This window comes from Bombina bombina, chromosome 9 (genome assembly GCF_027579735.1).
Source record: "Bombina bombina isolate aBomBom1 chromosome 9, aBomBom1.pri, whole genome shotgun sequence".
Classification (NCBI taxonomy): Eukaryota; Metazoa; Chordata; class Amphibia; order Anura; family Bombinatoridae; genus Bombina; species Bombina bombina.
Genome location: NC_069507.1, coordinates 42,414,116 through 42,432,092, shown reverse-complemented (window position 1 = coordinate 42,432,092; position 17,977 = coordinate 42,414,116). Strand labels below are relative to the sequence as shown.

The 17,977-nt window shown below is 36.7% G+C and overlaps 1 protein-coding gene across 1 annotated transcript in view; it reads left to right on the top strand.

Annotated features, from left to right (window-relative positions):
• The window catches only part of MAT1A (methionine adenosyltransferase 1A), a 63,120-nt gene that overhangs the window by 25,532 nt on the left and 19,611 nt on the right, over positions 1-17,977 (top strand). The window contains exons 2-6 of the mRNA XM_053692064.1: positions 8,851-8,928; positions 9,624-9,746; positions 10,201-10,313; positions 10,436-10,579; positions 17,933-17,977. The exon at positions 17,933-17,977 is cut by the window's right edge and continues 174 nt beyond it. Of these exons, the coding sequence (XP_053548039.1) occupies positions 8,851-8,928; positions 9,624-9,746; positions 10,201-10,313; positions 10,436-10,579; positions 17,933-17,977 (503 nt within the window). The remainder of the gene's footprint in view (positions 1-8,850; positions 8,929-9,623; positions 9,747-10,200; positions 10,314-10,435; positions 10,580-17,932) is intronic.

Genomic DNA, 17,977 nt, shown 5'->3' with positions numbered 1-17,977 from the left:
CTACCTGTGGCTATGTTCTATCTGTGGCTACATAGTGACTACATTATTGTGGCAGCTGAAATATTAACACAAGGACAATGTTCCCCATAAATAGCTGCACCACCTGTGTTTTCAGATATTCAAAGAATTGGTAAAAATATGTCATTAAAGCTCTGTTTGTTTTGTGTGAATAAACTACTGGTTCTTGGAAAAACAGTTTGTTCTCTTAGTATTTACTATTCCTAAGACTTTGATCTTCATAGGATTCATTCAACATACCCTGTAGTTCACTCTGAAAACTGTTTATAAGAAAGAATCTGCAGAGCTATTTCACAACTCAGATTACTTACTATGAACATGCACTTTAGGTTTTAGTAGCTATAATAAAGTCTGTTTACTATTAACGACTACTGGATATTATTATTACTGGATATTATTATTACTGGATATTATTATTACTGGATATTATTATTACTGGATGTTATTGAATTAACTTAAAAAAGACAACATTTTGATTTGAATATGCAGCAATAACACTATATGACAAAGCATATTTGAGCATAAATATTTTTACAAGTATTTAAAACTGCAGTTTATGGATAAAATTTGCATAGTTTGCAAATCAAGAGCAGGCAAACACATCACCTATTGTGTTTTTTAGAATTCTTTGAAGTAGCCAATCAGAGGCCACCGGTAAATAAGTTTGTGCACTACAGTAAGCTGTGAATCACTAGGTATCATTCCCTATATACAGAGCAGTTCAGGAAAAGTGCAGCATAGTCAAGTACAGGAAGATGCTTTCAATATTTTTGGGCTTCATGCCCCAATTATTAGACATTTTAAATAGGTATATAATGATTCTGTATCTATGAAGAAAAGTCTCGTGGCATAGCCAGGGAGATCTGAGGGCGGAGTCATTGCAATTTGGGATGGAGTTGTGACATTGTTGGGCAGGAAGGGAGCAGGGCTGTTTGGGAAGATGGGTGTAGATGGGCATGAAGTGAGCAGATTGAGGGCATGGCTAGGCAATCTGTCTCATCACAGGACTTTTTTTAAGTCAGAGCTCCAAAACTTTGACAGTCCCACAAAATTCAAGACGCCTTTGAGCTCTACTTAAAGGGACAGTCTACACCAGAATTGTTATTGTTTTAAGATAGATAATCCCTTTATTACCCATTCCCCAGTTTTTCATAACCAACACAGTTATATTAATACACTTTTTACCTCTGTGATTACCTTGTATCTAAGCCTCTGCAGATGCTCCCTTATCTCAGTTCTTTTGACAGACTTGCATTTTAGCCAATCAATACTGTCTCATAGATAACCCCACAGGGTAAGCACAATGTTATCTATATGACACACATGAACTAACACCCTCTAGCTGTGAAAACGGTCAAAATGCACTGAGATAAGAGGCTTCCTTCAAGGGTTTAGAGATTAGCATATGAGGCTTCCTAGGTTTAGCTTTTAACAAAGAATTCCATCAAAACAAAGCAAATTTGATGATAAAGATAAATTGGAAAGTTGTTTAAAATCGCATGTACTGTCTGAAACATGAAAGGTTAATTTAGACTAGACTGCCCCTCTGATATTATATATCAGTGTTGCTTATCCCAGTCTACAAGACGCACCAGTAGGCTTATAAATAATCTGTACCTGTTTAACACCAGATGGTTCAGTTAAATTACCTAGAAATATCCTGGTCAACTTTTGTTACTTGGGAATAGGACTAGAAAACATGGTATTGTAGAATGAATACAAATGGGGAAATTAGTTAACATAAAAATATACCATAAATTAAGTCCATTTTTACCTTATTATCACCCTATTAGTTTTGACCCAAAAAGTAAATCATGTGCATTTTGTTCACATCAGTGCAAGACCCAGGGCTGTATTTGCAAATTTATAAAGGAAGCATTTACTGAAAAGTTTGAAACACAGAGTCAAATATATGTCAACACTATAAAACCAACGATCATATTGTTTGCATAAGGTTAACACATCAGTGTGTATTCAAACGTAACAAAGCAAGCGTTTTGTCATCATCACAAATGCTCGTCAGTAAGTAATTTGCACATTCGAATATAACCATGTAATAGAAGCTTGTTATTGCATCAGAGAATGTCTTGTGTTCCCGTATGTAGAAAACATGAGTTATTTGCATTGTAATATTTGTACACTGTTCCTTGGGGGGGGGGGGGGGACTAAACAAGATAAAGGGATATCAGATCTGACAATTATTTAAGGGACATGAAACCCAAAAGTTTTTTTTAATGATTAAGATAGACAATACATTTTTAAACAACTTTCCAATTTTCTTCGGTTATCGATTTTGCTTCATTCTTTTGGTATCTTTTATTGAACCAGCAATGCATTCCTAGGAGCTATCCTTCATTTAATTTATCTTTATCTCCTTTTTCTATTTTATTTTTTATTTTTAACCTATAGAATAAAAGCAGTCAATAACATAAATATGCTACATTTACAATATTGTCAGCATTAATGGTAATACTAATAACAGGCTATTCCATACATGTGCTACATTGTAACACGATTGATAAATACAGAGTATATATTCTGTGCAACATTTTCTAGTATCTTCCATGTGGAAGTCTTTAGTTCATTGTGTATATGGAACCTTTATTTGCCAAGAGAGAAGTAGCATGAGATAATATATGAACAACAGTTCGCCCAGGAGAAGAAGACAAAGAGGCCTATTTATGAAATGTCTGTCGGACCTGATCTGTCAGTACGGATCAGGTCCGCAAGACCTCGCTGAATGCGGAGAGCAATACGCTCGCCGTATTCAGCATTGCACCAGCAGCTCTTGTGAGATGCTGGTGCAACGCCGCCCCCTGCAGACTCGCGGCCAATCGGCCACCAGCAGGGGGTATCAATCAACCCGCTCGTACTCAATCGGGTTAAATTCCGGTGATTCCTGTCGGCCTCATCAGAGCAGGCGGAAAGGGTTATGGAGCAGCAGTCTTTAGACCGCTGCTTCATAACTGGTGTTTTTGGCGAGCCTGCAGGCTCTCCAGAAACACGAGGCGTCAAGCTCCAAACCATGAGAGGATAGGTTAAATAGCCCTGATGAGGGACTTAGATACAGGATAGGGATGGAGGTTATTTTACCTAAAGTAGCCAGTTAGTCTCTGATCATTTCTGCTGAAATATATTGTAATTGATTGGTCACTACATGGGGTGCTGAAGAAATCATAGTAATATACAATATTTTTGATAAATATAATTTATTTTGCCTTTTTAAACAGATTTTCGAAAATATGGTGTTACTGTATATAAAACAGATAGTTTGTGAATTATAATGTTTGTAAGGTTATTCGTTTCAACAACATTTTAGTGATTTTATTATGGCAGTACCATATTAGGTTATTTATGTGATAACACAGAAGACGATTGTCCCTAGTTTTCTTTTCCGAGGTACATTTTGCTATTCTGTAGGCCGGGTCTTCTAGAGAACAGGATGGAAATAGTGTGTCCCAGTGTATCATAGTGGCGTTTTACAGATTATATCATTTTTGGCATTCACAGTTATGGAAGTAGATATAATCTGAAAGGGAGAATTTGACTGACTAAAGGGATAGAAACTGTATTACAATCCATTATACATTTAGTTACACTTAACATACTGATGACATCCCGACAATATGAAATATTTTGGGTTGAGCTGACATGAAAGCATGTTCGCGTTCGCCATGGCGGGCAAACATATCCGATGTTCGATCCGCCCCCTATTCGTCATCATTGAGTAATACTTTGACCCTGTACCTCACAGTCAGCAGGCACATTCCAGCCAATCAGCAGCAGACCCTCCCTCCCAGACCCTCCTACCTCCTGGACAGCATCCATTTTAGATTAATTTGGAAGCTGCATTTTTAGTGAGAGGAGGGACAGTGTAGCTGCTGCTGATTTAATAGGGAAATTGATAGCTAGGCTAGTGTATTCAGTGTCCACTACAGTCCTGAAGGACTCTTCTGATCTCTGCTGTAAGGACAGCACCCAAAAAAGCCGTTTTTAGGGCTAGAACATCAGTCTGCTTTTTTTTTTTTCCCTGCGTAATCTAATTGCAGTTGCCTGCCTGCCAGCATGTGTGTCAGGCTCACAATGTATACTGTGCCCACTTGCCCAGTGCCACCACTCATATCTGGTGTAACAGTAGTGTAGATTTAAAAAAAAACCCAACACCTTTTTGACTGTGTTAAATAATAGCAGTCAGTTTCCTTCACACGTGTGCGTTTCAGTGCCTGCCAGCCAGGGCACAGTGTCACCCCAGTGCAACTCATATGTGGTGTAACAGTAGTGTAGATTTAAAAAAACAACACTTTTTTGACTGTGTTAAATAATAGCAGTCAGTTTCCTTCACACGTGTGCGTTTCAGTGCCTGCCTGCCTGCCAGGGCACAGTGTCACCCCAGTGCAACTCATATCTGGTGTAACAGTAGTGTACATACCTGATGTTTTAAAGCACGTTATTCCAAACAATTTAGGAATGTTAGGTGATTTATGCCCTTTATGGATTAAACCCAGACTCTGCATCAACTATGTAATTTTCCATGGGAGTTTTGCCATGGATCCCCCTCCGGCATGCCACAGTCCAGGTGTTAGTCCCCTTGAAACAACTTTTCCATCACTATTGTGGCCAGAAAGAGTCCCTGTGGGTTTTAAAATTCGCCTGCCTATTGAAGTCTATGGCGGTTCACCCGTTCGCGAACAGTTGTGGAAGTTCGCGTTCGCCAATGCAAATTTTTAGGTTCGCGACATCACTACTCAATAGTATTTCCATTTTGCTAGATTACGAGTTTTGCGTTATGAGCGGTGCGGTGCTAACTTGCAAGTTATTGTCACCGCTCACCTCCCTATAGCACTGCTATTACAGGTTTGCATAAACCCGGCGTTAGCAGACAAGAAGTGAGCGTTGAGCAAAATTGAGCTCCATACCACACACAAATACCAGTGCTGCTTTGAGCTGGTTTTACGTGCTTGTGCACGATTTCCCCATAGACATCAGTGGGGAGAGCCGGCTGAAAAAAAAGTCTAACACCTGCAATAAAGGAGCGTAAAGCTCTGTAACGCAGCCCCATTGATTCCTATGGGGAAATAAAAAGTTATGTTTTCACCTAACACCCTAACATAAACCCGAGTCTAAACACCCCTAATCTGCCGCCCCTGACATTGCCGCCACCTACCTACACTTATTAACCCCTAATCTGCTGCCCCCGACATGGCCGCCACCTACAGTACACTTATTAACCCCTAATCTGCCGCCCCCAATGTCGCCGCCACCTATATTACACTTATTAACCCCTAATCTGCCGCTCCGACATCGCCGCAACTATAGTACACTTATTAACCCCTAATCTGCCACCCCTAACATCGCCGCCACCTACCTACATTTATTAACCCCTAATCTGCTGCCCCCAACGTCGCCGCCACTATACTAAAGTTATAAACCCTTTAACCTAACCGTAAGTCTAACCCTAACACCCCCTACTTTAATATAATTAAAATAAATCTAATAAAAAATTCCTATCATTAACTAAATAATACCTATTTAAAACTAAATACTTACCTATACAATAAACCCTAAGCTTGCTACAATATAACTAATAGTTACATTGTATCTATCTTAGGTTTTATTTTTATTTCACAGGCAAGTTTGCATTTATTTTAACTAGGTAGACTAGTTAGTAAATAGTTATTAACTATTTACTAGCTACCTAGCTAAAATAAATACAAATTTACCTGTAAAATAAAACCTAACCTGTCTTACACTAACTCCTAACCATACACTACAATTAAAGGAACAGTCTTGGCCAAAATAAACTTTCATGATTCATATAGAGCATGTAATTTTAAACAATTTTCCAATTTACTTTTATCACCAATTTTGCTTTGTTCTATTGGTATTCTTAGTTGAAAGCTTAACCTAAGAGGTTCATATGCTAATTTCTTAGACCTTGAAGGCCACCTCTTTTCAGAATGCATTTTAACAGTTTTTCACCACTAGAAAGTGTTAGTTCATGTATTTCGTATAGATAACACTGTGCTCGTGCACGTGAAGTTATCTGGGAGCAGGCACTGATTTGCTAAACTGTAAGTCTGTCAAAATAACTGAAATAAAGGGGCAGTTTGCAGAGGCTTAGATACAAGATAATCACAGAGGTTAAAAGTATATTAATATAACTGTGTTGGTTATGCAAAACTGGGGAATGGGTAATAAAGGGATTATCTATCTTTTAAAACAATAAAAATTCTGGTGTAGACTGTCCCTTTAAATAAATTACATTATTTAAATCCAATTAACTAAATTACAAAAACAAACAAACACTAAATTACACAAAATAAAAAAAGAAATGATCAAATATTTAAACTAATTACACCTAATCTAATAGCCCTATCAAAATAAAAAAGCTCCCCCAAAATAAATAAACCCCTAGCCTAAACTAAACTACCAATAGCCCTTAAAAGGGTCTTTTGCGGGGCATTGCCAAAAAGAACCAAACCCCCCAAATAAAAAAACCTAAGCTCCCCATTGCCCTGAAAAGGCAACACTAACCCCCGAATATCCACTTACAGTTTTTGAAGACCCGACATCCACCCTCAACGAAGCCGGCAGAAGTCCTCAACGAAGCGACAGAAGTCCTCATCGAAGACGGCCGAAGTCTTCATCCAAGCCGGCAGAAGACTTCATCCAGACGGCATCTTCTATCTTCATCCATTCGGCACGGAGCGGCTCCATCTTCAAGACATCCGGCGCAGAGCATCCTCTTCTTTCTATGGCGACTGAAGAATGAAGGTTCCTTTAAGTGACGTTATCCAAGATGGTGTCCCATGAATTCCGATTGGCTGATAGAATTCTATCAGATAATCGGAATTAAAGGTGAAAAAATCCTATTGGCTGATCCAATCAGCCAATAGGATTTTTTCTCCTTTAATTCTGATTGGATCAGCCAATAGAATGCGAGCTCAATCCTATTGGCTGATTGCATCAGCCAATAGGATTTTTTCACCTTTAATTCCGACTGCATGAAGACTTCTGCCGGGTTGGATGAAGACTTTGGCCCGCTTGGATGAAGACTTCTGCTGGCTTCGATGAGGAATTCTGCCGCTTCGTTGAGGATGGATGTCGGGTCTTCAAAAACTGTAAGTGGATCTTCAGGGGTTAGTGTTAGGTTTTTTTAAGGGTTTATTGGGTGGGTTTTATTTTTAGCTTAGGGTTTGGGCGGAAAAAGAGCTAAATGCCCTTTTAAGGGCAATGCCCATCCAAATGCCCTTTTCAGGTCAATGGGTAGTTTAGGTTTTTTAGTTAGGATTTTATTTGGGGGTTTGGTTGTGTGGGTGGTGGGATTTACTGTTGGGGGGTTGTTTGTATTTTGTTTTACAGGTAAAAGAGCTGATTTCTTTGGGGCAATGCCCCGCAAAAGTCCATTTTAAGGGCTATTGGTAGTTTAGTTTAGGCTAGGTTTTTTTTTTTATTTGGGGGGGGGATTTTTTATTTTGATAGGGCTATTAGATTAGGTGTAATTAGTTTAAAAATTTGATAATTTCTTTTTTTATTTGTGTCATTTAGTGTTTGTTTTTTTTTGTAATTTAGTTAATTGGATTCAATTAATGTAATTTATTTAATTGTAGTGTAAGGTTAGGTGTTAGTGTAAGACAGGTTAGGTTTTATTTTACAGGTAAATTTGTATTTATTTTAGCTAGGTAGCTAGTAAATAGTTAATAACTATTTACTAACAAGTCTACCTAGTTAAAATAAATACGAACTTGCCTGTGAAATAAAAATAAAACCTAAGCTAGATACAATGTAACTATTAGTTATATTGTAGCTAGCTTAGGGTTTATTTTACAGGTAAGTGTTTATTTTTAAATAGGAATTATTTAGTTAATGATAGGAATTTTTATTAGATTTATTTTAATTATATTAAAGTAGGGGGTGTTAGAGTTAGACTTAGGGTCGGGTTTATGGGTTTATAACTTTAGTATAGTGGTGGCGATGTTAGGGACAGCAGATTAGGGGTTAATAACAGTAATGTAGGTTGCGGCGATGTTAGGGACAGCAGATTAGGGGTTAATAATATTTAAGTATTGTTTGCGATGCGGGAGTACTGCGGTTTAGGGGTTAATATGTTTATTTTAGTGGTGGCGATGTCCGGAGCGGCAGATTAGGGGTTAATAATTTTATTTTAGTGTTTGCGATGCGGGAGGGCCTCGGTTTAGGGGTTAATAGGTAGTTTATGGGTGTTAGTGTACTTTTTAGCACTTTAGTTATGACCATGTTATGGCGTTGTAGCATAAAACTCATAACTACTGACTTTCAGTTTACGGCATGGATCTTGTAGTTTTAGGCTGTGCTGCTCACTTTTTGGCCTCCCAGGCAAACTCGTAATATCAGCGCAAAGGAAGTCCCATTGATAAAGGACTTTTTGAAAGCTGCGGTAGTTACGTTGCGTTCCGGCCAAAAAAGTGTGCGGTGCAGCTAAACCTGCAAGACTCGTAATACCAGCGGTAGTGAAAAAGAGCCTTAACGCTGCTTTTTCACCCATACCGCAAAACTCATAATCTAGCCGATAGTTAATAGTGGGAACTAAGTCCTTATGTTTATAGAAGTTAATTTTTAGATTATAGACAATTTTTTTTATATAAACCTAAATACAAAAAATAATACCTATTATTGCTACATAATTATTACATTTAAAGCTAAAGAATTGATAATGCAGAATTTCTGATATCAGACAACTTTACTGCATAATGTAACTTGATAAAATGTCACTCAGTTTTGTGGGATCTAGATTGTCAGTTTGATGCATAAGTTTGCATTTTACTGAATACAATGTGTTATGTTCTCTTTCAGACAAGATCTGTGATCAGATAAGTGATGCTGTTCTTGATGCCCATCTCCGTCAGGACCCAGATGCCAAAGTTGCTTGTGGTAAGGAGTGATTGACATTCAGACAGTGATGTCTTCTAATATACTTAAAGAGACAGTCTACACCTTAGTCATCTTAAAGTCTTACCTTAGTTGAAGCTGCAAATAGCCTCATCTAAGGTAAGACTTTAAGATGACCAAGGTGTAGACTGTCTCTTTAATCTATCTAAGGTTTTCTTGAAGCCACTGTTTAATTTTATATACTTATAACGATACTGACCTTTAACTGATTTTCAGAAAAGTCCTTTTACATAGTCAGCTGGACCATAACTTTTATTGAGGATCATATTAGCGGCACATACTTAGAGACAATCATAATAAATAATTTCTTTCCATCAGCTAAAAATATTGATTTAAAATCCCAACCATTAAAATGAGTAGTGGAGCAAGGCAAGGATACTATGTTTAGTGCATACAACAAAATGATTTTCCACAAAAAATAGTTTTCTGTAGGGGTTAAAATATTTGATACAGGATAAAGCTATAATAAAATGCAACATATTTAAATATTTTTTTTAAAAGCTTTTAAAATATTGACCTGAGCTGAATACATTGTCTTGTTATGTTATGTTTACATTTTGTTAATTAAAGTAACAGTTTTTCAACCAGAATGTTATTCAGCACAAAGCTGCAGAAATAAGAATTTTCCTCTCATTCTTATATAAAAAGTAATGCTTTATCCTGCTTGACCTGTTTAGAGTCTGTATGTAAAACTGGAATGGTTTTGCTCTGTGGGGAAATCACATCCAGAGCTGTTGTGGATTATCAGAAAGTGGTTCGAGATACCATAAAGTACATTGGATATGACGATTCAGAAAAAGGTTAGTTTAACCTACTCTATTAGGTTTCCTACTACCCATTCATTCAGCCATCCATTCACCCATCCATCTATTAATTCATCCATCTATTCATACAGTCATCCATTCACCCACCCATCTAATCATCTATCTATCTTATCATCCATCCATCATCATCCATCCAACCATCCATCTATCTGTCTATTCATTCATCCATCCATTCATCCACTCATCCATCTATCATCCATTCATCCAGCCATCCATAGAACCATCCATTTAACCATCAACCCATCCTCTGTCTGGGGAGCTATCTATCTCTATGTTTTCATTTTAAAAATAATTTAATATTACATTGCTGTCACATGTACATTTTAAGCACAGTTCTGGTCGTCAGGTGATTTACGTCACTTTCATTTTAAATGTCATGAATTCTTCAAGTCTCTTTGATACTTTTTTTTTACTTATGACTGTTGAACAGGTTTTGACTACAAGACATGTAATGTGTTAGTAGCTCTGGAACAACAGTCTCCTGATATAGCCCAAGGTGTCCATTTAGATCGTATTGAAGAAGATATTGGTGCTGGTGATCAGGTAATAATTTCTTCTGTTTGTTAAGCTGGTTTATTGACTTGTTTGATTAAAAATAATGCTTAATAGTCATAAGTAACTTCTTCTATAATGATATATTTATGCTTCTTATGTTTGTTTAATAGGGGTTGATGTTCGGGTATGCTACAGCTGAGACAGAAGAGTGCATGCCTCTGACAATTGTCCTTGCACACAAGCTAAACGCTAAACTGGCAGAGCTTAGGCGAAATGGGGAGTTACCATGGCTAAGGCCTGATTCCAAAACACAGGTAAAACCAGCCATGTTCTCTTTTCTTTCTTTTTTATTAATTTATATGAGGAAGTGCATGTGCGCATGCGCAAAACGCGTCAGTTCTTGGTATGCTGCCATACTGACTGCTTGTATATCACATTTCCTGATGGTTTAATAAAGAAGCCACAGAGTAAATAAATATTATACTCCTTAATTTCTTTATTAATATATATATATATGTGTGTGTGTGTGTGTGCGTATTTTAGTGCACTCAAAATGTATTACTTCGCTAAAAACACACGTTTGTAATATAGTGATAAATATACCCTTGTAAAAATATAGGGTTTAAAAATATTAGTGCTATTGAGCTCTGACTCTGCTCAAGTCAAATAAATATTGCTCCTTTTCTTGTGCTTGTATTACAATTTAAAAATAAAATGTTAGTGCGTGAGCAAAAGTTTCAGATATATAACTTTCAATTTGTATTACGAGCAATATTTAGCGTGGTCGCAATATACATTGAAAATAAAGGGTGCGCTAAAGGGAATGTCAGCTTCGCTAAACATTCTCTGTTGATTCTTCTTTACCAGGACTTAAAATCAGTTTGCGCATTAATTCTAGCATGGTCCAGCGATATTGATAGCACACCCTACGCTATCAATAGCACTCTAATTGTAATCTGGGCCATATTCTGGAGTAGTTTACGCAGGTAGAGTCAAAAGATGAGTGTGCACATTTAATACGCAACAATGTACCTCCATAGAGATCATGCCCTTTATTCTACAATTATTTTTTAAGAACTTATAAGGTTCTGTTATGACGTATTGGTGCCATAAAAACCCTTTGGTGTGTTTGCTGCCGTCTTGGTTTGTTTGCCCTTTGGAGATTTCTAGTAAGCGAGTGTATAACTTTTATAGCGGTTGTATGTGTAGCCTTGTGCGGCCCACAATAAGTCAGAGAGGTTTTTGAATAGAGATTCTAGACAACATAGCTAGCCCGTATTGTTTCTTACAACATTCTCTTAGGCAAAATCTTGTGATTTTGTATAGCAGGTGCCTGTATTTCACTTGGATTTCACACAGATTTTCCTTTTTTTATTTTACAAAAAGAACTGTTGATCTCATAAAAAAAACCAAAAAAACTATTTATGGAATAATGGAATGCTACAATTATTAGATTATTTTTTATTTGCACAAATGCATGTTGTGTTTAACCCCTGATAGGTCAAATACCTAATCAATCTCTCTGCCTTATTGGCTCATTGTTCTTGTCCTGCTCAACAGCTGTAAACACATCATTTTTTCACAAGCCAGAGTTTTGCATGTACATTAAAAAAAATGGAAAGGAAAAATACATATTTAGAGCTACCACTTTTGTAAACTGGTAGGTTCCGTATTGTAATATACTGACAGCTTTCCAATACTAATTTCAGTTCATCAAATTCCTGTCTAAAAACATTGGTATAGATGCAGGGAAGCTAAATTGTTAAATACATAGATAAAGAACTGCTTGGTAGTGCATTGCAAGCTCCTAAGCAGTACACAGATGATGATTGGTGACTACATTCCACTGTTACCCCTGATTGGCTCACCACAATTTGTCTGCTCCGGAGCTGCAATACAAGCAGATTTTTACCCTTGTGTTTAACCTCTTTGTGGGGTGCAAAAATGATAGGCTACAATGAATCAGGCATTCTTAGCATTTCTTTAAAGGGATATGATACGCAAAGTTTTCTGTGTCTCATCTAAAATAGTTTAGAAATGTATAATAGCACTTTTATTTTGTATTTTTTTAAACAGATGTTACTGTGCTGAATAATAAAACTAATGTTTTCTGTTGGAGTTGTGCCTATAAACCAGTGAGCAGTGCTAGGATTTATTTGTGCATAACCATACACCATCTGTTAGCTTATAAGGGACATGAAGACCAACATTTTTCTTTCATTATTCAGATTAAACAGAATTTTAAAAAAGTTTTCAATTTCCTTATTTTATCACAGTTGCTTTATTCATTCTTGGTTTACTTTGTTAAAGGAGCAGCAACACACTACTGGGAGCTAGCTGAACACAGCAGGTAACCAATAACAAAAGTCATATAAGTGCAGCCACCAATTTGCCAGCTAGCTCCCAGTAGTAATTGCTGCTCTTGAGCTACTTAGGTATGCTTTTCAACAGAGACTACCAAGAGAACAAAGCAAATTAGAAAATGAAAGTGAATTGGATCATGAACATTTGTTTGCTCTTTACTTTAAATGTAAAATAACCTTTTTTTAAGGAAAAACAATAATGTAATATGTTTAAAGGGATAGTCTAATCAAAATTCAACTTTCATGATTTGGATAGAGCATGCAATTTTAAGCTACTTTCTAATTTACTCCTATTATCATTTTTTTTCCGTCCTCTTGGTATCTTTATTTGAAAAAGCAAGAATGTAAGCTTAAGAACCGGACCATTTTTTGTTCAGCACCTGGGTAGCGCTTTCTGATTGGTGTATAAAAGTAGCCATCAATCAGCAAGCGCTACTCAGGTTCTGAACCAAAAATGGGCTGGCTCCTAAGCTTACATTCAAATAAAGATAGAAAGAGAATAAAGAAAAAATAATTATAGGAGTAAAATAGAAAGTTACTCAAAATTGCCTGCTCTATCTGAATCATGAGAGATTTATTTTGACTAGACTATGGGGTGGATTTATCAATGTGCGGGTGGACATGATCCGCTGTATGGTATCATGTCTGCCTCACATCAATAAATGCTGCTGTCTGTATTTATCATTGCCCAAGCATTACTAGTGAAATCGGCCGCTAGCAGGGGGTGTCAATCAACCCAATTGTATTCGATCGGGCTGATTTCTGTCTGCCGCCTCAGAGGTGGCAGACGAGTTAAGGAGCAGTGGTCTCAGTGGCATCACTAGGGGGGTGCGGGGGGAAATACAAAGTTGAGATGCATAGATTTTTTTTATTAGAGGGGCTGGCATTTGTGAACATTAGTGGGACTGGGGAAGTTGTAGACACAATTTTTTTGCCCCTTGAGCCAGTGCTGCAATTTCAACAAATAGTTTTCCCAGCTGCTTTTGCTTGTTTGTACTACTGTGGTCTTATGACCGCTGCTTCTTAATTCCTGATTCTGGCGAGCCTGAGGCTCACGCGGAATAAGCTGGTCGACAGCTTAATAAATTGACCCCTAAACCTTTAAGTGCATTTTGAGTAATATGTTCCCTAACTAAGCTATGGTTCTTATACCTTACTTTTGAGTGTAATAAAAATGTAACTCCTTTCCTTATGAGTCTATTTTTGACATTTCTTCCTGTGTTTCTTAAATATAGTTACAGGGTCAGTAAATCAGTATGTCACATGCCTATGTTGTATTTGAACCTCTAGAGCAGGGAACTACTATCTCTTTCTAGTGTCACATTACATCAGTAGCGTGGAAAATGTGTGTGTGTGTTTCAGCTCCATTAGCCGGAGTGTATTCCTGGACTGTGTGCCGTATACACCTGTTATAACATGAACTTATTTTTTTTGAAGAGCAAACATACACCAAGCAGCTGTTCTTTCATAACTTTTCATATACTGATACCTAAACCGTACCTATATCTGGAACACCACCAACATTAAAGGCAACAGATATCCGCAGACTAATTACCTTTAAAGCATACAGCGCAGCTATCGTTTAGGATTACACAATATTGTATTATTATTTGCTGTTTTTAAAACGTGTTGACACATTTTAATGAGATTTGCAATTTTTTGTCAACTAGTTCAATACAAATTCAGCAATGCAAAGTTTAAAGGGATATGAAACCAAAAGAGATACCTAGGTAGGCACCTGGACCACTACATGGCAGGAAATAGTGCTGCAATCTAGTGCTCTTGCAAATGGATAACATTCTTGCAAAACTGCTGCCATATTGTGCTCAATAAATGGGCCGGCTCCTAAGCATACATTCCTGCTTTTCAACAAAAATTACAATGAGCACAACGAAGAAATCGTAATAGAAGTAAATTAGAATGTTGATTAAAATGGCATGAATCATGGAGAAAAAATTGTGGGTTTCATATCCCTTTAAAGGGTCATTATAGTAGAAAAAATGTTTAATATTATGGTTAATATTTTTTTATGAGTAGCGACTCTGCACCTCTATGTGTTTAACCATTTCAAAGGGTTAAACACATAGTAGAATTACTGCTTAGGACCTGCAGAGCATGGCTGGTTACAAGATAACGTTGATCTATAAACAACTTTCCAATTTACTTCTATTATCAAATTGTCTTTGTTTTCTTGTTATACTTTGTTGAAAAGCACAAAGGTAAGTTCAGGAGTGTGCACGTGTCGGCAGCACAATATGGCAGCAGTTTTCCTACGTTATACATTAGCAAGTGCCCTAGATGGCAGCACTATTTCCTGTTATGTAGTGCTCCAGACGTGCACTCTACCTATCTAGGTATCTCTTTAACAAAGATTAACATGAGAACTGAGCAAATATAATAACAGCTTTTTAAAAAATGTATTCTTTATCTAAATTATAAAAGAAACATTTTGGATTTCGTGTCCCTTTAACTCTTAGTGGAAGTCTTAGAACATTTTTCTGCTAACATCTGCTCAGAAGCTGAAAAGCCTGTAGCTTCTGAGCAAGACTTTACCAATGTGTTTAAACCCTTTGTAATAGTTACACATACAGGCAGATAGAGTTAGTAATGCAAGAATGACACCTATAACTCATGTCCCTTTAACTTTGCTAGCATGGGGCTAGATTACAAGTGGAGCACGTTTACGGGAGCACGTTAAATAACCAACCATTACAAGTGGCTGGTTATTGTTACTGTGAGCTTCCGGTAGAAAATTGTGCTCCAAAAATAAACCTCTGGTTAATTTAAAAAATGTCCCCCAATTACCCCCAAAATACAGTGTATTGCTCCTTTATTAAAGGGACACTGTACCCAAATTGTTTCTTTTGTAATTCAGAAAGAGCATGCAATTTTAAGCAACTTTCTAATTTACTCCTATTATCAATTTTTCTTCGTTCTCTTGCTATCATTATTTAAAAAAGAAGGCATCTAAGCTTTTTTTTGATTTCAGTGCTCTGGACAGCACTTTTTTATTGGTGGATGAATTCATCCACCAATCAGCAAGGACAACCCAGGTTGTTCACCAAAAATGGGCCGGCATCTAAACTTACATTCTTGCATTTCAAATAACGATACCAAGAGAATGAAGAAAATTTGATAATAGGAGTAAATTAGAAAGTTGCTTAAAATTTCACGCTCAATCTGAATCACAAAAGAAAAATTTTGGGTACAGTGTCCCTTTAATATAATAAATAGGAGCATCTTTATTTTTTTAAATAATAAATGCACAAAGCAGTTATTAGGGGCTAAAGTTGGCGGGAGTGGGGTGTTAGAAAAAACGGCACTGAAAAGTGCCTTTACATCGCGGTCTATGGGGACTGTGTGTTCCCAGTAAATATAAATGTATGTGCTGATATACATATATATTTATGTGTTCATATGTGTAAATACACAAATATATCTGTATATAATCATATAGGCAACAGAAAAGAGTATACCGAGGCAGAGGGTGAAGTAAAATTCTTTCTTTATTGTAAATTCCAAATAGGATAAAATAAAACCGGGAGGTCCATGTAAAACAGCGCACACTTACGAGGAGTACAAGTATGCTAACATGTTTCGGCACAAGGCCGTAATTGTAGCTGACAAATACACCTGTGTTGTGAAATTTAAAGGATCATAAAACCCACATTTTTTCTTTTATTAACTTCTATTATCTAATTTGCTTCATTCTCTTGATATCCTATGCTGAAAAGCATATCTAGATAGGCTCAGTAGCGGTTGATTGGTGGCTGCACACAGATACCTCGTGTGATTGGCTCACCCATGTCCATTGCTATTTCTTCAACAAAGGATACCTAAATAATGAAGCAAATTAGATAATAGAAGTAAATTGGAATATTGCTTAAAATTGTATTCTCTACCCGAATCATGAAAGAAAATGTTTGGGTTTAGTGTCCCTTTAAGATCAAAACTCTGAGTTAATTAGTAGACTGTTATCCAATCCAATGGCAGTCAGTGTGGGTGTGTACATTACCCCAATTAAACACTACATGATAAGCTATGTCAGCATAATGAAAAACTATGCTATGAAAGTATGTTTGAACCTTAATAAAAGATTCCATGAATGTATATTCAATGAATAACATAGCTGAAGGATGTCTGAGCCTACAAAATGGGGATTTATAAATGTGTGTATGTAATATATGTATATCTCTTAATGGATCAATGCATGTAAGAGGTGTATCAGATAGATTACACAAAAATGTGTGCACAATTATATACATATATGTTCAGTATGAAAAGTCAGATTGTGTGTGACACACCTCCTTCAGCTACACACACGCCGCTGTGGATGCGAGCGGCTCTGAGCGATGGAACCTTAATTTCCTAGAATTAGATTTTGCACATACCCTGGTGCGGTGAGTTTGCACGGCTACATGCCGTTGTGCATAGACTGCTTTTTTACAGTTCTACTGCTGCTGGTTGTGCACATCTATTATCCAAGCTACGTTTGAGCTCAGGACTTGTACATAAGGAGAGTGTGCGTATATATATATATATATATATATATATATATATATATATATAGACATTTACTATATTGTCTGCATTTGGAAAGTTTGCTGTCAGCTTTGCATCGTCTTGGATACTGACATTATTTAAGGGGCAACTACACTCTTAATTGATTTGTAAGCCAGTTTGGGATATTAGTGTATATCTACCCATTCAGTTATATAATCATATACATACATATTTATATTTGCTGCCCCCTTTGCTACACTAGTTTCTGTGCCATGAATATCGGGATGAGAACGAGGCTCCCATTGGAGCCTATGGAAGCATGCTCCATTGTGCTTAACTTAAAATACCAGTGCATATTTGCGTGCGCTAATATTGCGCTTGTGAAAGCACAATTTTGTGCTCCACTTGTAATCTGGTCCATAATCAGTATTTAATATATACAAAATAATGAGAGCTATAGTATGGAAAGTAGACTAAGGATAACAGACAGGCTTTAGATGTTTACAGTTCTGATTTGTCCTGCAAAATCACTACACCTGTATATTTAATTTGTCACAGAAATTCTGTATTTGTGAAGTTCTTTATCTACTGTGAAATCTATGAATTAGAAATCTTGCATAAAATATAATTTACTGCAGTTCTAACTGTTGCACATGACTGCTACAATTTGCCGTAAAAATCAAATTATACATGGAATCCGCTATGAAATATTACAGCTTACACTCAATTTACAATTATATTTAAACTTGTCAAAATAAATCAGTCTTGTATATAAGCATTTCCTTTTCTGTTCATGTACAGGTAACTGTTAAATACATCCAGAAGAACGGCACAGTAATACCCGTA